At 45.2% G+C, this 22,698-nt stretch overlaps 1 protein-coding gene across 1 annotated transcript in view; it reads left to right on the top strand.

Annotated features, from left to right (window-relative positions):
• The window catches only part of FBLN1 (fibulin 1), a 98,796-nt gene extending 76,335 nt beyond the window's left edge, over window positions 1-22,461 (top strand). The window contains exons 16-17 of the mRNA XM_075344201.1: window positions 4,387-4,521; window positions 18,000-22,461. Coding sequence (XP_075200316.1) covers window positions 4,387-4,521; window positions 18,000-18,139 — 275 coding nt within the window. The 3' untranslated portion in view covers window positions 18,140-22,461. The remainder of the gene's footprint in view (window positions 1-4,386; window positions 4,522-17,999) is intronic.
• Window positions 22,462-22,698: the final 237 nt, after the last annotated feature.

Below are 22,698 nucleotides of genomic sequence, written 5' to 3'. Positions count from 1 at the left end.
TTCTCCGGGTCTAACTTGATCAGACACTGAGCCAATAGCAAGAGTGATGTCTTAGGTGATGAATACAAAGCATAAACAGTTAACACACTGAGCTGCTGAATGAGATAGATAAAAGTGCCCCGTGTGAGGAATTGTAATGCAGCAACTGAAAGAAGTGTGTGTTTCCAGAAAACAGTTAATAAAAAGTTTTACTACCAAGATAGAAGACCGTGAAAAGAAGCTGTGACCAGCACAGTGAATGTGTCCAGTGTTGCACTGTGAGGGAAACAAGAGATTGTTTTTGTGTGAAGGAAGTGCTGCTGAAGTGCTTGCCAGCAGTCTGTCACAAGGCTGAGCAAACTGTCTCTAACTCATTGCTGCAATCAACTTTTCCAACACTACAGAAGGCTATTACTTCATACTGAAGGCCTGTTGCTTGCCATATACAGTGGTTTGTAAAAGTTTGGGCACCCCTGGTCAAAATTACCTTTATTGTGAACAGTTAAGCAAGTTGAAGAGGAAATGATCTCTAAAAGGCATAAAGTTAAAGATGACACATTTCCTTTGTATTTTAGGCAAAAAATATATCATCTTTTACATTTTAAAAATTACAAAAAGGAAAATAGGCCGATGCAAAGGTTTTGGCACCCTTGAAGATTTGTGTGGTCAGATAAATTCAACCAAGTTGTTAGACCTTAATTAGCCTGTTAGGGTTACGGTTTGTTCACTATCATCGTTAGGAAAGTACAGATGATGCAAATGTCACAGCTTTATAAATCCCAGCCTCCTCTAACCTTGTGCCAAAAAAAAAGCAGCCATGGGTTCGTCTAAGCAGCTGCCTAGCACTCTGAAAATGAGAATAGTGGAGGCCCACAAAGCAGGAAAAAGCTATAAGAAGATAGCAACTTGAAAATATTTGGCTCTTCCTCAGTTAAAAATGTAATTAAGAAATGGCAATAACATTGGATGTCAAGATAAGCTGGAAGACCAAGCAACATTTCTGTGAGAGCTGCTCATACGATTACTAGAGAGGCTAATCAGAAACCCCTGCATGACTGCAAAAGACCTTCAAGAAAATTTTGCAGATTCTGGAGTTGTGGTACATTCTTCTACTGTTCAGAGACACCTGCACAAATATGGCCTTCATGGAAGAATCTTCAGAAGAAAACCTTTCCTGTCTCCTCACCATAAAATTCAGTGTCAGAAGTATGCAAAAGATGGTATAAACAAGCATGATGCATTTTTAAAACAAGTCTTGTGGACTGATGAGGTGAAAGTAGAATTCTGCCACAATGATGGTTTGTGTGGAGAAAAAATGGCACAGAATTTCAGGAAAAGAATATCTCTCCAACCATTAAGCATGGGGGTGGATCAATCATGCTTTGGGGTTGTGTTGTACCCAATGGCATGGAGACCATTTCACGGTTAGAGGGAAGAATGGATTCAATGAAACTTCAACAAATTATTGTTCCAAACATAACACCATCTGGAAAAAAAGCTGAAGTTGAAAAGAGGATGGCTTCTACAAATGGATATGATCCTAACACATATCAAAATCCACAATAGACGACCTCAAAAGGCACAAGTTGAAGGTTCTGCAGTGGCCCTCACAGTCCCCAGATCTAAACATCATAGAAAATCTGTGGCTAGACCCCAAAAGAGCAGTGCATGTAAGACGACGAAGGAACCTCGCAGAACTGGATGACGTCTCCAAGAAACAGCAGTACATGCAAAATTAGCAAGGAATCTCACAGAGCTGTAAGACTTCTCCAAGGAAGAGCAGGGCATGCAAGACAAGCTAGGAATCTCACAAAACTGGAAGACTTCTCCAAGGAAGAGCAGGGCATGCAAGACAAGCTAGGAATATCACAAAACTGGAAGACATCTCCAAAGAAGAGCACTACATACAAGACAAGCTATGAATCTCACAGAACTGGAAGACTTTTGCAAGGAAGAGCAGTACATGCAAGATGAGCCAGGAATCTCACAGAACTGGAAGACTTTTCAAAGGAAGAGAACTACATACAAGATGACCAAGGAATCTCACAGAGCTGGAAGACTTCTCCAAGGAAGAGCAGTGCATGCAAGACAAGCCAGGAATCTCACAGAACTGGAAGACATTTCCAAGGAAGAGTAATGCATGCAAGATGAGCCAGGAATCTCACAGAGCTGGAAGACTTATCCAAGGAAGAGCAGTATATGCAAGATGAGCCAAGAATCTCACAGGAAGGGAAGACTTTTCCAAGGAAGAGCAGGGCATGCAAGACAAGCTAGGAATATCACAAAACTGGAAGACATCTCCAAAGAAGAGCACTACATACAAGACAAGCCAGGAATCTCACAGAACTGGAAGACATTTCCAAGGAAGAGTAATGCATGCAAGATGAGCCAGGAATCTCACAGAGCTGGAAGACTTATCCAAGGAAGAGCAGTATATGCAAGATGAGCCAGGAATCTCACAGGAAGGGAAGACTTTTCCAAGGAAGAGCAGTATATGCAAGATGAGCCAGGAATCTCACAGAGCTGGAAGACCTTTCCAAGGAAGAGCAGTGCATGCAAGATGAGCCAGGAATCTCACAGAACTGGAAGACTTTTCCAAGGAAGAGCAGTGCATGCAAGACGAGCAAGGAATCTCACAGGACTGGAAGACCAGGGGTGTTTAAACTTTTAAATGCCACTGTATAGAATGTTTTACATAATCTATGTCACTATCCCCAAAATCTGGAGTTTTCTCCCCTGTGCTGCTCTTCTTCCTCCCTGTGCTGCTCTTCTTGCTCCCTGTGCTGCTCTTCTTCCTCCCTGTGCTGCTCTTCTTCCTCCCTGTGCTGGTCTTCTTCCTCCCTGTGCTGCTCTTCTTCCTCCCTGTGCTGGTCTTCTTCCTCCCTGTGCCTCTCTTCTTCCTCCCTGTGCTGCTCTTCTTCCTCCTTGTGCTGCTCTTCTTCCTCCCTGTGCTGCTCTTCTTCCCCCCGGTGCTGCTCTTCTTCCTCCCTGTCCCGCTCTTCTTCCTCCCTGTGCTGCTCTTCTTCCTCCCTGTGCTGCTCTTCTTCCTCCCTGTGTTGCTCTTCTTCCTCCCTGTGCTGCTCTTCTTCCTCCCTGTGCTGCTCTTCTTCCTCCCTGCCCCGCTCTTCTTCCTCCCTGTGCTGCTCTTCTTCCTCCCTGTGCTGCTTTTTTTCCTCCCTGTGCTGCTCTTCTTCCTCCCTGTGCTGCTCTTCTTCCTCCCTGTGCTGCTCTTCTTCCTCTCTGTGCTGCTCTTCTTCCTCCCTGTGCTGCTCTTCTTCCTCCCTGTGCTGCTCTTCTTCCTCCCTGTGCTGCTCTTCTTCCTCCCTGTGCTGCTCTTCTTCCTCCCTGTGCTGCTCTTCTTCCTCTCTTTACTGCTCTTCTTCCTCCCTGTGCTGCTCTTCTTCCTCCCTGTGCTGCTCTTCTTCCTCCCTGTGCTGCTCTTCTTCCTCCCTGTGCTGCTCTTCTTCCTCTCTGTGCTGCTCTTCTTCCTCCCTGTGCTGCTCTTCTTCCTCCCTGTGCTGCTCTTCTTCCTCCCTGTGCTGCTCTTCTTCCTCCCTGTGCCGCTCACTTCCTCCCTGTGCTGCTCTTCTTCCTCCCTGTGCCGCTCTTCTTCCTCCCTGTGCTGCTCTTCTTCCTCCCTGTGCTGCTCTTTTTCCTCCCTGTGCTGCTCTTTTTCCTCCCTGTGCTGCTCTTCTTCCTCCCTTTGCTGCTCTTCTTCCTCCCTGTGCCGCTCTTCTTCCTCCCTGTGCCGCTCTTTTTCCTCCCTGTGCCGCTCTTCTTCCTCCCTGTGCTGCTCTTCTTCCTCCCTGTGCTGCTCTTCTTCCTCCCTCTGCCGCTCTTCTTCCTCCCTGTGCTGCTCTTCTTCCTCCCTGTGCCGCTCACTTCCTCCCTGTGCCGCTCTTCTTCCTCCCTGTGCCGCTCTTCTTCCTCCCTGTGCCGCTCTTCTTCCTCCCTGTGCCGCTCTTTTTCCTCCCTGTGCTGCTCTTTTTCCTCCCTGTGCTGCTCTTCTTCCTCCCTGTGCTGCTCTTCTTCCTCCCTGTGCTGCTCTTCTTCCTCCCTGTGCTGCTCTTCTTCCTCCCTGTGCTGCTCTTCTTCCTCCCTGTGCTGCTCTTCTTCCCCCCGGTGCTGCTCTTCTTCCTCCCTGTGCTGCTCTTCTTCCCCCCGGTGCTGCTCTTCTTCCCCCCGGTGCTGCTCTTCTTCCCCCCGGTGCTGCTCTTCTTCCTCCCTGTGCTGCTCTTCTTCCTCCCTGTGCTGCTCTTCTTCCTCCCTGTGCTGCTCTTCTTCCTCCCTGTGCTGCTCTTCTTCCTCCCTGTGCTGCTCTTCTTCCCCCCGGTGCTGCTCTTCTTCCCCCCGGTGCTGCTCTTCTTCCTCCCTGTGTTATATATATGTAACCTGTTGTCTCCGCAGAGATTATCTTCCTCCGCGCGGTGACTCCTGCATATTCACCCGGTCCTCAGCCTGACATTATATTCCATATCACCGAGGGAAACATAAGAGACTCCTTTGACATCCAGAAACGTTATATAGATGGCAATATAGTCGGTAAGTTCTGATTCTCTTCCACCAAGATGATTAAAAAGCATTTGCTACATTTTTTTTAGATGATCCACAATTAAACTCGCGGTCACAGTTAGATGATTGTCACCGATTTGGATTCTCTAACTTTTGGTAGTTAACTACAGAGTATCAAAAAGACTGATCCGCACATACAACAGGTATGAACAGGTGCTAGCTGAAAAAAACAATATAACTGCAAAATATATACAGCTGCACTCTAAGTTAAGTTAGGGTCCCAGTATATGAGAGATCACCTTGTCGTTGGTTACTGGGCTCACATGCATTGGTCATTACATAAGCTCAGTATCTCTTTTTTCAAATATTCCTATAGCAGTAATGCAATACCAGAGTTCCCTTATTCATTGTTAGCATTCTAGAGTGCAGCTGTATGTATTTTTTAGTTAGCTACAGTGGCCACTGCTGGAGAAATGTAGTATTACACCTGATCGACTTTTTAGCTGTCAAGCTGATAAAACACCACTCCGTCATTTCTTACTTTTTTATTTTTTGGGGGGAAAGCGATGTGAAATCCAATATGGCTACTTGTCACGACAACTATGATTTCCGAGACCTTCTAGCAATATCAGTAATGGCAGCTACATAGGAAAACTGGCCATGCAAGATTGTAGGGAAGCTGGGGGACCACTTTATTGAGTTGTAATGAGGTCATCTAACACCTAGAACAGCGCAATGGAACCAACGTTTTAATTTTAAAGGGTCATTCCCTACCATTAGTTGAAATCATATACATTGCTGTAGTCCCTGTGGTGGCCACCAGAGGGCACCAAAGCACCCAAGTAGTCCCCATTGTTTGTCCGTCTACTGGTTAGTGTGCCCCTTAACTGCCCGATATTGGGTGATGATGACCTTCACCCATGCCTATAAGAGAGATGAAAATGCTATTCCTGTTAGCCGTCTAACAAGAGCGAACGTCCCTTTAAGTTACGTACTGTTTAGCCTGCACCTGGACTTATGTTGAGTGCGCTTGTTTATGTTTTATGATATTTTTTTTTTATCATTGCATTGTTTTTTTCCTCCCTTCTTCTTCTTTTTTTCACACTTTTTATTGCTTTTACTATTCCCCTTAGGGGGACTTCCGATCGCTTGTGCTGTACAGTGCAGGGCATCAGCATCGCTCCGTACAGCACAAATGCTGATATTCTGTGAATGGCGGTGTTCACAGAAAGTATGTCATGAATGACAGATACAGGGGTCATCGGATGACCCTCGGCTGTCATGATAACCCATCGGCGCCCCTGCCAGCGCTCGTTAAATCCCACTGTCAAAGATTGCTAGTGGGATTTAACTAGTTAACAGCAATGGGTGGATCTCCGATCTGCCCTCCGCTGTTAGAGGCAAATGTCTCTGTCCATTGGGGTGGAAAGTGTGTTGGAATGGGTTATTTATGGGTTTCCTGACACTCAGGGTCAGTTGCACAGTACAAGTGGAACAGGTGGGAATTACACTACTTAAAGGGAATCTGTCAGCAGGGTTTTGCTATGTAAGCTGAGGACAACATGCTGCAAGAGTTTAAAAACAATAAGCAGCTGTGCTTCTCTTATCTGTGTGTGAGCTATTGTTTACGTATAGGGTTTATCACCCTATGATTAGCATTACAGGACTAGAAACTCAACTGCATGCCAGTCCCACACGCCCCCTGCTGTGATTGACACCTCACAGTGAATGTAAAGCAATCTCAGTTCCTGAATCTGATTTCTCTGTTTCAGAACAGCCGCATCCAGTAATCTATGTTATACACTATTGGATTCAGGATCTCTTTGTCTACATTAGTTGCTGTCTGATGAGATAGCAAAAACCTGATGACAGATTCCCTTTAATATAACCTATTACTTGTATGCTTGTAAATGGGAAGAAGACACATCTGAGTGTGATGTGATGGGTCACCTCAGGTTTATAGATGAGGACATTGCCTTTGTGATACTCCAGAGTAGAGTAAGCCATGCCTACCCATATGGAGTAGATTTAGAGGGCTGCCCCTGTGCCCCCCCACCACGTCAGTAGCAGCCGGGCTGCTCAGATCCGAATCCGCAGTGGCTCGAGGGATTTCCGGACCCGGGGGTCGCGCGGACACTCAAATAAAAAGGGGACATATTTGTACAGGGATTGCTGTAGATACTTCGTGACGCCACCCACGGTGCGTGGTAAGATATGGTACCACCGCTGCTGTTGGGGTGCACCCGGGAGAGATGGGATAGCAGCTGGATGTTAACCCCTCCAGAGATGGATGCCCTGGGGCCCAGTGTCCAGAACACGGGGAGTGATGTGGGCCGGAGATGGCGTGCCTGGCCGGGGAGTGTTGGTGTACTCACTGTGGAAGAATTACACACAAGTCCGTTGGTAAACCAAGGTGTCAGTGGCCGGCTGCCCCGTCCGGGTGTACTCGGGTCCCACACCCGGCTTGTGTACCAATGTCCCTTCCTCCGGCACTCTATAATTTTCCTTACTTTTGGACGACTCCGTCTGGAACGGGAGAAGTCCACTCCCGGTATGTTCTGGTTGGGAGACGTGCCCGTGAAAACTGACCCTTGGGATTTCAGTGGGTGTTTGCGGATACCCTATCCCCTGCGGTGGGCTGCCATTTCGCTCTATCTGGGCTAAGCTTCTGGAGCTAGGCTTGAAACCTGCTCCCGGCCTGGTGAATTAGAGAAGGGACTTGCAACCGTCTTCTAACTAGGGTCCAGGTACCCTGCCTGTGCATGGTTTCCGGACCGGATCTCCGCTATTGGTACCGGTGGGCTCCAACCCTGTCCCGGTCCACTCTGGATCTCCCACGATCGTATTTCCGTCGCCTTTGGACACGGTTCTCCGCCTGCCACCTAGCCAGTAGACCAGGGCCACTACCCTGTCTACTCTCCACTAGGCTCAGCTTTCCTCTGACAGTCTGTCACTGTCACTCCTCTCTACTTAACCTCCAACTTCAAACTCAGACTTAGACTAGACTTGACTAACTTGTTCCCACCCCCCGGATCCTCAAGACCCCTAGGTGGGCACTCCCTATCCGCCTGGTCCTGCCCACTGGTGTGTCCGTCCTACCCTGGGGGGGTGGCTAGGATTTTGTGGCTGATGGAACCTTGTGCGGGAAGGTATTATGTAGGGTGTAGTACTCTTCTGTGACCACCTGGTGGTGCCAGGGCGTCACAACTCCTTAGTGACATGAGAACTGAGGAACATATTGTCATGGGTGACTAGGGGACACAGGGAAACCTATGCTGGTCTTAAGACTGGGGCACCTGCGCTCCCCCTCACCTTGGAGGTACCATTAAAGGTAGGGAGGTCCAGGCCGATGACCTGGCCCTGGTTCCTATTCGGCCTGACATAGTACCCCCGGGCAGTGTATGATATGTTGGTTGTCCGTCTCAGTGTGGACAGAGTCTGACATGGTAGTAGCATGACACATATAGAGGGCGGCAGTGGTGTTTTTGTGGTAATGAGAGAGGTCGATGAGGGGAAGGGGGGAGACAGGAGAATCTGGACACTAAAGAAACAGAGAGGTGTAATTACCAAGGGTGTAGAGTTGCCGCCTGAACTGCTGATGAAACAAAAGACCAAGCGAGCAGTCAAAACCCCGGAGTGACCATACTGTAGGTGAAGAATCAGCCTCAACTGGGATGAGGGTATTAGGTGTGAAAGTGATGAAGCTACTGAGATTCAAGATCACCTGTAACCAGAGTGACCACCATCCAGAGGTGGACTGAGGAAGGAGGAGCACCTGAAGAAGAGTGTGTGCGAAACACTGGATGCCGGATGAAGCTCTGAATTGTGTGTTTGTCTACTGCCGATTCCAAAAACTTTAAATACATGAATTCACTCGTAAAAGCTGTGCCTAGTACCAAGAACAGTTATTACTCCTCAAGCACAGGAGGTTGCTGAAGGCCTTTTCTATCTCTTCCAAAAATTCTCCCAGAGAATTCCCCCAGGGATTCCCCCCCAAAAATGGAGCAATGTGCCTACATAATAACACCTAGTAGACGTTCATAAATGATATCATGGCAAGGTGGTAGCATCTTCATAACTTCAAGGACTCTTAAGTGTCTCGTTGTAAGCTCATAATTTACATTATCCTCCGTGGTAGGACAACATCTTAACCTCAAAGCCATCACTAGATTGGCCCACACAGGGGGAAACATTTGTTTGCACCCGAGGCCTTCATAAATACGATTACCAATTGACACAAGAGGGTTAAAGTTCATGTTTTGGCTACCGGAGGATGGAGAAATGTCCTTTCTTCTCAGCCTTTTAAGTAGAGCAAGTGTTGACAGCCTCCCGTCAGATCCTTATCAAGACCTCAAAGACAATGGAGGACTCAAGACATATTTCTGTAAGACTTTATGGACTGTAAATCAACAAGTATCCTCCACTATTGAGGTTTTTAAAAAAGTCCAGTGACCCTTCCAGTAGTGATCATAATAACATAAAAAAAGAGATAAAGCCAAAAAAACTAAATATATGTAGTCTGCCAAGCTGGACAAGTATACAAAGACTGTCGTAGCCCACTCAAACTTCCATGCTGCTATGAGGATACTCTTATAAAATCTCATACTTGACAACAGACACATTATGTGCGAGGTGAATCCAAACAGGGTAAAATTTCTGCAAGCTTTTTGTGGTAGGACTTAAATATCCCAAATTGTTTCTGTGTGAGGGAAGTGCAGCTGAAGTGTTTGACAGCAGACTAGTCACAAGTCTGAGCAAAGTGTCACCAGTGCTAGGTCGTTGCTATAAATCAACTTTTCACCACTTTTTAAGCCTGGTGGGTCCAAAACAGCGGAATCTGCAAGCGTACTCTAAAGTGGTAGTTTTTGTGGTAGGACTTAAATATCCTAAAATATTTCTGAGTGAAGGAAGTGCAGCTGAAGTGTTTGCAAGCAGACTAATCAGAGGTCTGGGCAAATTGTCATCAGTGTTAGGTCAGTAGGACTTAAATATCCCGAATTGTTTCTGTGTGAAGGAAGTGCAGCTGAAGTGTTTGCAAGCAGACTAATCAGAGGTCTGGGCAAATTGTCACCAGTGTTAGGTCGTTGCTATAAATCAACTTTTCACCACTTTTTAAGCCTGGTGGGTCCAAAACAGCGGAATCTGCAAGCGTACTCTAAAGTGGTAGTTTTTGTGGTAGGACTTAAATATCCTAAAATATTTCTGAGTGAAGGAAGTGCAGCTGAAGTGTTTGCAAGCAGACTAATCAGAGGTCTGGGCAAATTGTCATCAGTGTTAGGTCAGTAGGACTTAAATATCCCGAATTGTTTCTGTGTGAAGGAAGTGCAGCTGAAGTGTTTGCAAGCAGACTAATCAGAGGTCTGGGCAAATTGTCACCAGTGTTAGGTCGTTGCTATAAATCAACTTTTCACCACTTTTTAAGCCTGGTGGGTCCAAAACAGCGGAATCTGCAAGCATACTCTAAAGTGGTAGTTTTTGTGGTAGGATTTAAATATCCTAAAATATTTCTGTGTGAAGGAAGTGCAGCTGAAGTGTTTGCAAGCAGACTAATCAGAGGTCTGGGCAAATTGTCACCAGTGTTAGGTCATTGCTATAAATCAACTTTTCATCACTTTTAAGCCTGTTTGGTCCACCGCAGCAGAATCTGCAAACGTACTCTAAAGTGGCAGTTTTTGTTGTAGGACGTGGGCCCACTACAGCAAAATCAACTTCCCCCCTGACTTATAAAGTTTTCTTAGTGGGAGGCCTTTTAAAGGGACAGATGTATTTTTAGTGGGTGCTAGACAATGTGCTCATTCCCTCAATTCCATACTTGCCAACAGTCACATTTTTTGCAAGGGAATCCAAACCGAAAACAGGGGAAGATTTTTGCAAGCTTACCCTAAAGTGACAGTTTTTGTGGTAAGACTTAAATATCCCAAATTGTTTCTGTGTGAAGGAAGTGCTGCTGAAGTGTTTGCCAGCAGACTGGTCACAAGTCTGAGCAAAGTGGCACCACCAGTGTTAGGTCCTTGTTGTAAATCAAGTTTCCACCTCTTTTTAAGCCTAGTGGGTTCACCACAGCGGAATCTGCAAGCATACTCTAAAGTGGTAGTTTTTGTGGTAAGACTTAAATATCCCAAATTGTTTCTGTGTGAAAGAAGTGCAGTGGAAGTGTTTGCAAGCAGACTAGACGCAAGTCTGAGCAAAGTGTTACCAGTGCTAGTTCGTTGCTGTAAATCAACTTTTCACTTCTTTTTAAAGCCTGGTGGATCCACCGCAGCGGAATCTGCAAGCATACTGTAGAGTGGTAGTTTTTGTCAGAGGTCTGGGCAAATTGTCACCAGTGTTAGGTCAGTAGGACTTAAATATACCAAATTGTTTCTGTATGAAGGAAGTGCAGCTGAAGTGTTTGCAAGCAGACTAGTCGCAAGTCTGAGCAAATTGTAACCAGTGTTAGGTCCTTGCTGTAAATCAACTTTTCACCTCTTTTTAAGCCTTGTGGGTCCACTACAGCTAAATCAACTTCCTCCCTGACTTATAAAGTTTGTTTTTTTTAGTGGAAGGCCTTCATCCATGATGTCCCTATAGAAAAAGGTTGTATAGTAAGACAACCCTTTTAAAGGGACAGATCTATTTATAGTGGGTGCTAGACAATGTGCTCATTCCCTCATTTCCATACTTGCCAACAGTCACATTTTTTGCAAGGGAATCCAAACAGAAAACAGGGGAATATTTTTCCAAGCTTACCCTAAAGTGACAGTTTTTGTGGTAAGACTTAAATATCCCAAATTGTTTCTGTGTGAAGGAAGTGCAGCTAAGTGTTTGCTAGCAGACTAATCAGAAGTCTGACCAAATTGTCACCAGTGTTAGGTCCTTGCTGTAAATCAACTTTTCAATTCTTTTTAAGCCTGGTGGGTCCATCACAGCACAATCAATTCTCCCCCCTGACTCATAAAGGGTTTTGTTTAGTGGGAGGCCCTCGTCCATGCTATTCCGATAGATAAGAGTTATATAGTAAGAAAATGTCTTTAAAGGGACAGATCTATTTTTAGTGGGTGCTAGACAATGTGCTTATTCCCTCAATTCCATACTTGCCAACAGTCACATTTTTTGCAAGGGAATCCAAACCGAAAACATGGGAAGAATTTTGCAAGCTTACCCTAAAGTGACAGTTTTTGTGGTAAGACTAAAATATCCCAAATTGTTTCTGTGTGAAGGAAGTGCAGCTGAAGTGTTTGCCAGCAGACTGGTCACAAATCTGAGCAAAGTGGCACCACCAGTGTTAGGTCCTTGTTGTAAATCAACTTTTCACCACTTTTTAAGCCTGGTGGGTCGAAAACAGCGGAATCTGCAAGCATACTCTAAAGTGGTAGTTTTTGTGGTAGGACTTAAATATCCTAAAATATTTCTGTGTGAAGGAAGTGCAGCTGAAGTGTTTGCAAGCAGACTAATCAGAGGTCTGGGCAAATTGTCACCAGTGTTAGGTCAGTAGGACTTAAATATCCCAAATTGTTTCTGTGTGAAGGAAGTGCAGCTGAAGTGTTTGGTAGCAGACAAATCAGAGGTCTGGGCAGATTGTTACCAGTGTTAGGTCATTGCTATAAATCAACTCTTCATCACTTTTAAGCCTGGTTGGTCCACTGCAGCGGAATCTGCAAGCATACTCTAAAGTGGCAGTTTTTGTTGTAGCACTTAAATATTCCAAATTGTTTCTGTGTGAAGGAAGTGCAGCTGAAGTGTTTGATAGCAGACTAATCAGAAGTCTGATCAAATTCTCACCAGTGTTAGATCCTTGCTGTAAATCAACTTTTCAGCTCTTTTTAAGACTTGTGGGTCCACTACAGCAGAATCAACTTCCCCCCTGACTCATAAAGGTTTTTTTAGTGAGAGGCGTTCATCCATAATGTCCCTATAGAAAAGAGTTGTATAGTAAGACAAAACTTTTAAAGGGACAGATCTATTTATTGTGGGTTATAGTAAATGAGCTTCTCAACTCAGTCATTCAGAAAATCCAAAAGAGGTCACATGACAATCCACTGAACGGGAAGTGATAAACCGGAAACTCTAGACATTGCTCACATGGTCTCAACTTCCTTAAACAACAAGATATCATCAGAACAAAAACCTAGGATGGTTTTTGATGATAACCAATCAGTTAAAACAAAACATATTTTTTTATGGAACTCCCCTTTAAATTTAGACTTACTAATGACCTGTAAAGTCGATAGGTGCTGACACATTTATCACACAGTCCCTGGAAAGCTATAGAAGAGTCTCTGGCCACAGTACCGAGCCTTCGATGGAAGCCGGGCCAGATGTTTGATCCCAGAAGCATTAATGCCAGACATTGTTAAGCCTTTCTAAGTTTGAGTGATTCCAGAGAGCTGCATTTTTGTCAGTTTAAAAAACGTTGGTTTTCCCCGGTTGCCAAAGCAGACGAATTCTGAAGCCATTTTACACACGCCAAACCCTAAAGATACGTATACGCCTCTGAGGTTAATACTACTCCTTATTGGGATCATAATGCTGGTCCCGGGCCCAAACCTCACTCCAATTTCAGCTCTAACTTCTGTATGTCCAGTGTGTTACCGATGAACTTAGCAATTTTTGCTTGGGGTTTGGCCTCAACCTTAACATTCACTGAGGTTTTCTATAAATTGTGTCATGTATACAAGAAAAATACCCAACTGTCATTAGCAGCATGTAAATATGTATGGACTCTCATTGATGACCCCGCTATTCTATTTCTTATGGCTTCCTCCATTTTTCAAATTATTTTCCACCCATGAACCCTTTTTTGTTTACTATTCAAAGTGTCGTGGAACAGTCTTTGTTTTCATGCTTTATAATTTGCCATCTATTCTTTTTCAGTGGACAGTTTGTCTTTATCAGCACCCTGCCAGAACCATAGGTGCTGGAATATCCTTTCTCTCACTTCTTAAATCATACTATTATTTAATGGATTGTTTGCCCTGAACTGAATTTCCTCATCTCTGATATGCCTGTATGCACATTGACAGACATAGGAGTGAAAGCAAAGAAATAATCCCATTTCCTGTAGAGAGACAAAGATCCTCCCCCAATTTGTATGAACAGACAAAGATCTGCCTCCATTTCCTGTAGCGAGACAAAAACCCACTTTGTATGGAGAGACAAAGACCCACCCTCACTTCCTGTAGCAAGACAAAGACATATCCCCACTTCCTGTAGCAAAGCGAAGACTCACTTCCCACTTTCTGTGAAGAGACAAAGACCGAACCTACTTCCTGTAGAGAGACAAAGACCTGCCTTCGCTTCCTGTAGAGACCCACCCCTACTTCCTGTAGAGACCCACCCCTACTTCCTGTAGAGACCCACCCCTACTTCCTGTAGGGAGACAAAGACCTGCCTTCACTTGCTGTAGAGACCCACTCTTACTTCCTGTAGAAAGACAATGACACGCCCCCACTTCCTGTAGAGAGACAAAGACCTTACTTCACCACCTGTAGAAACCCACCCCTACTTCCTGTAGAGAGACAAAGACCTGCGTTCACTTCCTCTATTGAGACAAAGACCTGCCCCCACTTCCTGTAGAGACCCACTCCTACTTTCTGTAGGTAGACAAAGATCTGACTCCACCTCTTGCAGAGAGACAAAGGCCTGCCTTCATTTCCTATAGTGACCCACCCCTACTTTCTGTAGAGAGACAAAGACCTGCCTATACTTCCTGTAGGGAGACAAAGACTCACACCTACTTCTTGTATAGGAACAAAGAACTGCCCTCACTTCCTGAAGAGAGACAAAGACCTGCCCCCACTTTCTCTAAAAAGACAAATACCTGCCCCTGCTTCCTGTACAGAAACAAAGACCTGCCCTCTCTTCCTGTAGAGAGACAAACTGCTGCCCTCACTTCCTGTAGAGAGACAAACTGCTGCCCTCACTTCCTGTAGAGAGACAAACTGCTGCCCTCACTTCCTGTAGAGAGACAAACTGCTGCCCTCACTTCCTGTAGAGAGACAAAGAACTGCTCCCATTTTCTGTAGAAAGATAAAAACCCGCCCCCACATACTGTAGAGAAACAAAGACCTGCCCTCACTTCCTGTAGAGACACAAAAACCTCGCTTCCTGTAGAGAGACAAAGCCCCGCCTTCACTTTCTGTAGAGAGACAAAGCCCCGCCTTCACTTCCTGTAGAGAGACAAAGACTTCACTTCCTGTAGAGAAACAAAGACCTCACTTCCTGTAGAGAGACAAAGCCCCGCCTTCACTTCCTGTAGAGAGACAAAGCCCCACCTTCACTTCCTGTAGAGAGACAAAGCCCCACCTTCACTTCCTGTAGAGAGACAAAGCCCCACCTTCACTTCCTGTAGAGAGACAAAGCCCCACCTTCACTTCCTGTAGAGAGACAATGACCTCACTTCCTGTAGAGAGACAAAGCCCCGCCTTCACTTCCTGTAGAGAGACAAAGCCCCACCTTCACTTCCTGTAGAGAGACAAAGCCCCGCCTTCACTTCCTGTAGAGAGACAAAGACTTCACTTCCTGTAGAGAAACAAAGACCTCACTTCCTGTAGAGAGACAAAGCCCCGCCCTCACTTCCTGTAGAGAGACAAAGCCCCACCTTCACTTCCTGTAGAGAGACAAAGCCCCACCTTCACTTCCTGTAGAGAGACAAAGCCCCACCTTCACTTCCTGTAGAGAGACAAAGCCCCACCTTCACTTCCTGTAGAGAGACAATGACCTCACTTCCTGTAGTTAAACAAAGATCCGCCTCTACTTCCTGTGGAGAGACAGAAATTCCCCAACTTCCTGTAAGGCACCATTAAATACTGGAAGTTTATATCAAGGTGATGTTAAATCTGCAGTTATAATATCACATTAGTATTCTATATGACATCTCTGATGTACTGTAATGCGCCCTGTCTATTGTTGTATAGAAGTGAAATGTCCCTTTAAATCTTTGAAGCTTTATATCTAAAATCTGAGTGCAATATGTACCACACCCTCGCCTTGTGCTGCAATCCAATGTCCTTACATACTTCTATTCAAATGTGACCAGACCCCTACTTATCTCAGCTAGGAAGGGCCAATTTTTCTTTTCAAAATTTATACCTTTTTCTACAAAATGTCCCAGTAATACAAAATAGTGAGTTCAGAGGTAGAAAAAGTAATTGCAAGAACAAACACTAATCATATATAAAAATATATACATCCAATATTTCACTATATATAGGTACAAGATATTCTAGATATTATCAGAACTGGAACCCGACATTTAGAATATTTCGTCTTAAGAAGAATACTGATTTTTGGCCCGGAATTCTAAAACCCTGAAATAACAGGTTTGACAATGTTCTTGTCATGATGACTATGGGATTGCAAGTAACCAGAACTCTTAGGCGGGCTTTGCACGCTGCGACATTGGTAACAATGTGTTACCGATGCTGCAGCGATAGTCCCGCCCCCGTCGCACGTGCAATATCTAGTGAAAGCTGCCGTAGCGATTATTATCGCTACGGCAGTTTCACACGCACATACCTGCCGTGCGACGTCCCTCTGGCCAGCGACCCGCCTCCTTCCTAAGGGGGCGGGTCGTGCGGCGTCACAGCGACGTCACACGGCAGGCGGCCAATTGAAGTGGAGGGGCGGAGATGAGCAGGATGTAAACATCCCGCCCAACTCCGTCCTTCTCATTGCAGCCGGTGGCAGGTAAGGTGATGATCCTCGCTCCTGCGGCTTCACACACAGCGATGTGCGCTGCCGCAGGAGCGAGGAACAACATCGCACCTGTCGCTGCATCGGCATTATGGAAATGTCGGAGGCTGCAGCGATAATACTATAACAACGCTTTTGCGCTCGTTCATCGTATCAAAAATGTTTTACACGTTGCGATATCGACTGCGACGCCGGATGTGCGTCACTTTCGATTTGACCCCACCGACATCGCACGTGCAATGTCGCAACGTGCAAAGCCGCCCTTAAGCTGCCCCTCAAGCTAGGGGACCCTATGCTAACCCTAATTTCAGGGATACTCCTGAAGGTGGAGATGCCTGAGTCTCATTCCTGGTCTCATGATTACTATGGGATAGCAGGGAACTGGAGCTCCTAAACTGTCCCTTAAGCTAGGAAGACATATGCTATCTATAATCTCAGGAATACTCCTGAAGTTGGAGATGCCTGAGTCTTATTCCTGGTCTCACCATTACTATGGCATAGCGGGGAACTGGGGCTCCTAAGCTGTTAATCAAGCTAGGGGACCCTATTCTATCCCTAATCTCAGGGATACTCCTGAAGGTGGAGATGCCTGAGTCTCATTCCTGGTCTCACAATTACTATGGGATAGCGGGGAGCTGGGGCTCCTAAGCTGTCCCTTAAGCTAGGAAGACCTATGCTATCCCTAATCTCAGGGATACTCCTGAAGGTGGAGATGCCTGAGTCTCATTCCTGGTCTCACCATTACTATGGCATAGCGGGGAACCGGGGCTCCTAAGCTGTTCATCAAGCTAGGGGACCCTATGCTATCCCTAATCTCAGGGATACTCCTGAAGGTGGAGATGCCTGAGTCTTATTCCTGGTCTCACCATTACTATGGCATAGCGGGGAACTGGGGCTCCTAAGCTGTTAATCAAGAACTGGGGCTCCTAAGCTGTTAATCAAGCTAGGGGACCCTATGCTATCCCTAATCTCAGGGATACTCCTGAAGGTGGAGATGCCTGAGTCTCATTCCTGGTCTCACCATTACTATGGCATAGCGGGGAACCGGGGCTCCTAAGCTGTTCATCAAGCTAGGGGACCCTATGCTATCCCTAATCTCAGGGATACTCCTGATGGTGGAGATGCCTGAGTCTCATTCCTGGTCCTGCTCCTGACCAATCCTGATCTGATTCCCCTCTCTCAGGGCGGGACGGGGTAGGAGTATGGTGAAGTCCACAGATTAAGACAGATAAGGGAAAACCAACATTCTGTCACACAGCACACACATAGAAAGGTTCAGACAATTAGAGATTCAGGAGGAAACACAAGAACAGGAGGGAAGTACAAAGCAACAGGGGTAAACTCCATAACCGCACCAAACAATTAGCACAACTATCTCCAGGAAGTTTGGGACACCACACCTCACAGACCAACAAAGATAAACTATAGCTGGCATGGGTGGAAGGATTCAACCTGCATAAATAGGAGGCAAGCAGATGTGATAGGTCTCCCAACAACATGTGATCAAATGAGCAAGGAGATGAGCAGAGATTAACTCTTGCTAGCCTGCCTATGGATCAGCACACAGCAGGTCGACGCCCGAGTCTGCCTGTGTTGATCTGAGACAAAAGAGAAAACATCGGGTGGAGTGTCAGAATCTGCAATCTGAACAGAGTCCGATGACGCCATGCCAGTTGATGACGTTTGTGCAAATCTCCGTGTGACAGTTCATTGAACCAATGGGAAAACGCGTTAGTGTGACACAAAAGCCAAATTGTCCCACGCATTTTACAACACATTTTCTCTCAAAGCAAAACTTCTTCACTTACCAGATCTTTTTTTTCCTCTCTACCCAGGTGTCGTACGTCAAATTAAACCCATCGTAGGTCCATTCCAAACCGTCCTGAAGCTGGAGATGAGCTACGTCATGGGTGGAGTGGTGTCCCACAAGAACATCGTCAACGTCAACATATTTGTGTCAGAATTCTGGTTCTAAGATCTTCGATTTCCACCGTAATCACATCCCGATCTGTCTACTAAACCCTAACATTGTAACTCTAAGTATGTCCTATATTCCGGCCTTTTGGCCCAGGGGTCGGATAGGGTCATCAAAGCCTTTTTTTTTCCCCTCATCTTCCCACACCTACAGAGATCAGCGTGTACAGCATCACTAGCAAACCAGTTGATCCTCGTAATTATGAAACCAACTTTGTAGATCAAGTAATGTTCCCAATGTTTTTTGTTTTTTCTAGAAATTTTTGTATGAGGTCGACCACCTAATTCTTCATGATCGAAATTAAGGAAATTTAAAAAAAAACAACGAAAAGCCTATTGCTTTGAGACAAGAAAGAGCTGCCCCCATGGGGTGGCGGCTAGTCATTTTTAGCTGACAGCTACTACGAGTATATGATTGGATGCCAAAGGTAAAACCACACTTAGCACGTATGTATAACCATCCCCTCCATGGGTGGTACTATAGTGGATGGAGTAGTTGCAGTCACACCGGGGTCCTGGAGTCTAGGGGGGACACCAAAAGATCCTTTTGGCCCACAATATAAGGTTAATACCTGTTATAGTTGGAGTATTTGTAGTTGGGTCTCGCATGCCTCAAGTTACATGTATGGGGCCCTGACAGTTGTCAGTAGAGAAGCAGCTGCGCATGTGCAGCACTCTATTCATTTCCTGTAATCTAGGGGGGCACCAAAAGATCCTTTTGTCCCACAAATCAAAGGCCAATATTTGTTATACTTAGAGATTTTGCGGTTGGGTCTCACATGACTCAAGTTACATGTATGGGGCCCTGACAGTTGTCAGTAGAGAAGCAGCTGTGCATGTGCAGCACTCTATTCATTTCCTGTAGTCTAGGCGGCACCAAAAGATCCTTTTGTCCCACAACAAAAAGCCAATACCTGTTATAGTTGAGGGCACTGTTGGAGATTTTGCAGTTTGGTCTCGCATGCCTCAAGTTACATGAACAGGTCCCTGACAGTTGTCAGTGGAGAAGCAGCTGCGCATGTGCAGCACTCTCTATTCATTTCCTGTAGTCTAGGCGACATCAAAAGATCCTTTAGACCCACAATAAAAGTCCAATACTTGTTATAGTTGGGTGCACAGTGCTGTTGGAGATTTTCCAGTTGGGTCTCACATGCCTCAAGTTACAGGTATAGGTCCCTGGCAGTTGTCAGTGGAGAAGGAGTTGCACATGTGCAGCACTCTCTATTCATTTTCTGTAGTCTAGGGGAGCACCAAAATATCCTTTTTGGTCCGCAATAAAAGGCCAATACTTATTATAGTTGAGTGCACTGTTGGAGATTTTCCAGTTGGGTCTCACATGCCTCAAGTTACATGTATGGGGCCCTGACAGTTGTCAATGGAGAAGCAGCTGCGCATGTGCAGCACTCTCTATTCATTTCCTGTAGTCTAGGGCGGCACCAAAAGATCCTTTTGTCCCACAATAAACGGCCAATACTTGTTATAGTTGGGAGCACTGTTGGAGATTTTGTAGTTGAGTCTCACATGCCTCAAGTTACATGTATGGAGCCCTGACAGTTGTCAGTGGAGAAGCAGCTGCGCATGCGCAGCACTCTCCATTCATTATTATAGGTGTTGTAAAAATACCTCAGAAAGCGGAGGTGTGACCCAAATCTACAAGACATTAGTATGGATATGCTACAAAATTTATAGATAAGAATGCCCTTTAAGTATACCTTTGTTTAAATCATCAGTCCCTTGAAAAAAAATCACTAAAATTAAAATTTACCGGGTCATTTTTATTTTTGGGGTAATTATCACCTTGTTTTGGGCATTATTTTTTTTTTTTTAAAAAAAAAAGGTGATCATTTTTCCAGAAAATGCCATTGTCCTGTTCATAGGATGTGTCTGGAATAGCATTTTAATCTCATTCACTTGAATGGGGATGAACTGCAATACCAGACACAACCTGGGAGCAAGGGTGGCGCTGTTTAATCAAAGTAATCCTATTTTGTAAGGACCAATGTCTCTGCAATTATGATTCAGAGGCCCTAAGAGGAGAATATAAATGTATAACGCCGTCCGATTTCTATCCCTTCAGGTCCCCCCCCCCTGCAGCTGTAGACCTCAATTTATTAAAGGGATCTTCCAGTTTTATGCAATAAAAAAAAGGTTTTTTTCCACTAAATGCCACATGATCAGTGATATATATATATATATATATATATATATATATATATATATATATATATAAGAATCGCTGGGGTTTCGGCACCACTACTGATTCCGAAGTGCCCTGTGTGTGAATGTAGAGGTGGTGGGCACACTTCACCACCAGTCCATTCACTTCTATGGGACTAGCATAGTGATGGTTTGGTGAGAAACGGTTAAGCATGCTCACCACCGCTCGATTCCTGCAGGGAACATCAGGAGCACTGTTCCCCATAGACATAAATAGAAGGTGGTCAAGCATACGCATTACTGGTCCATTCACCCTATTCTTGAGATTGGGCCCACAAAAGTGAATGGAGGGTGTTCAAGCATACGCACCACTACTGTATGCACACAGGAGACTTCTCGAGCCCTGTTCTTGGGATTGGTTCCATAGAAGTGAATGGAAGGTGATAAAGCATACGCACCACTACTGTATGCACACAGGAGATTTCAGGTGCCCTGTTCATGGATTCTTCACCATAGAAGTGAATGGAGGGTGGTCAAGCATATGCACCACAACTATGTGCACATAGGAGACTTCAGGAGCCCCGTTCTTGTGTTCAACCCCTAGGAGTGAATGGAGGGTGGTCAAGCATACGCACTACAACTGTATGCACACAGGACACTTGAGGAGCTCTTTTTGGATTCTGCCCCATAGAAGTTAATGGAAGGTGATAAAGCATACGCACCACTACTGTATGCACACAGGAGATTTCAGGTGCCCTGTTCATGGATTCTTCCCCATAGAAGTGAATGGAGGGTGGTCAAGCATACGCACTACAACTGTATGCACACAGGACACTTGAGGAGCTCTTTTTGGATTCTGCCCCATAGAAGTTAATGGAAGGTGATAAAGCATACGCACTACTACTGTATGCACACAGGAGATTTCAGGTGCCCTGTTCATGGATTCTTCCCCATAGAAGTGAATGGAGGGTGGTCAAGCATACGCACTACAACTGTATGCACGCAGGACACTTGAGGAGCTCTTTTTGGATTCTGCCCATAGAAGTTAATGGAAGGTGATAAAGCATACGCACCACTACTGTATGCACACAGGAGATTTCAGGTGCCCTGTTCATGGATTCTTCCCCATAGAAGTGAATGGAGGGTGGTCAAGCATACGCACTACAACTGTCTGCACACAGGACACTTGAGGAGCTCTTTTTGGATTCTGCCCCATAGAAGTGAATGGAGGGGGGTCAAGCATACGCACCACAACTATGTGCACATAGGATACTTCAAGAGCCCCATTCTTGTGTTCGGCCCCTAGGAGTGAATCGAGGGTGGTCAAGCATACGCACCACTACTGTATACACATAGGAGACTTCAGGAGGCCTGTTCTTGGGATTGGTCCCATAGAAGTGAATGGAGGGTGGTCGAGCATACGCACCACTACTGTATGCACACAGGAGACTTTAGGAGCCCTGTTTTGGGTTCTACCCCATAGGAATGAATGGAGGGTGGTCAAGCATAGACACGGTATGTACACAGGAGACTTCAGGAGCCCTGTTTTTGAGATTGGCCCCATAAAAGTGAATCAAGCATACGCACCACTGCTCCTTACACACAGGGGACATCTGGAGCCCACTCTCGGGGTCAGCCCCATAAAAGTAAAAAAAATTGAATATTCACCATTGTTCCATTCACAGGGGAATCTTTTGGATTCCTGTTCTCGGGATCAATAGGGTTCCCATCAGTCGGATCCCCAGTGATCATATGTATAAATATATAGTATATATATATATATATATATATATATATATGGACCCTTTAGATAATAAAAAGTTATATAAATATACTAGAATCATAAGAAATTGATTAAGATTTACGGGAACAAGACTAGATGGCGTCTTTAAGTCAAATTTATTTTAGAAAACCTAATTTTATTTTTGCTAATGAATGATGTAAATAGATCTAGTTGTGATTCATACTCGTAGCTGCGGATGTTATTTCATGAAACGCTCGCTGCTTGGCACTAAATACTAGAATCATCTGCGCTGTGTATACCCAGATCTTAACCAGTGGTATTATTCTGTTTTCGCTCAGTAACAACTCATTGGAGGGTTGTATGATATTATTATGATGTTGTGCTTTGTGTTAAATGGTCTAATAAATCGCTGTAATAATGAAGACTTTGTGGTTTTGAACCTTCATTACAATTTATACAGAAGTAAATAAAAAGTAAAAACAAAAAAAAAGTATATATGTCCACTAGGTGGAGCTCAAGAGCTTACTGCATACAGCTTATACATTGGATGCAATAATATACAGTATTTGTGTCACGGGGTGTAAGGAGATAACAGTGGCCAAGGGCTCCTACACTGGCCCTCAGGCTAGGGGGGCCTTAGCTGTCCCTACTCCCAGAGG

Source organism: Anomaloglossus baeobatrachus, chromosome 4, assembly GCF_048569485.1.
Source record: "Anomaloglossus baeobatrachus isolate aAnoBae1 chromosome 4, aAnoBae1.hap1, whole genome shotgun sequence".
Taxonomy (NCBI): domain Eukaryota; kingdom Metazoa; phylum Chordata; class Amphibia; order Anura; family Aromobatidae; genus Anomaloglossus; species Anomaloglossus baeobatrachus.
This window is presented reverse-complemented; position numbering and strand designations above follow the sequence as displayed.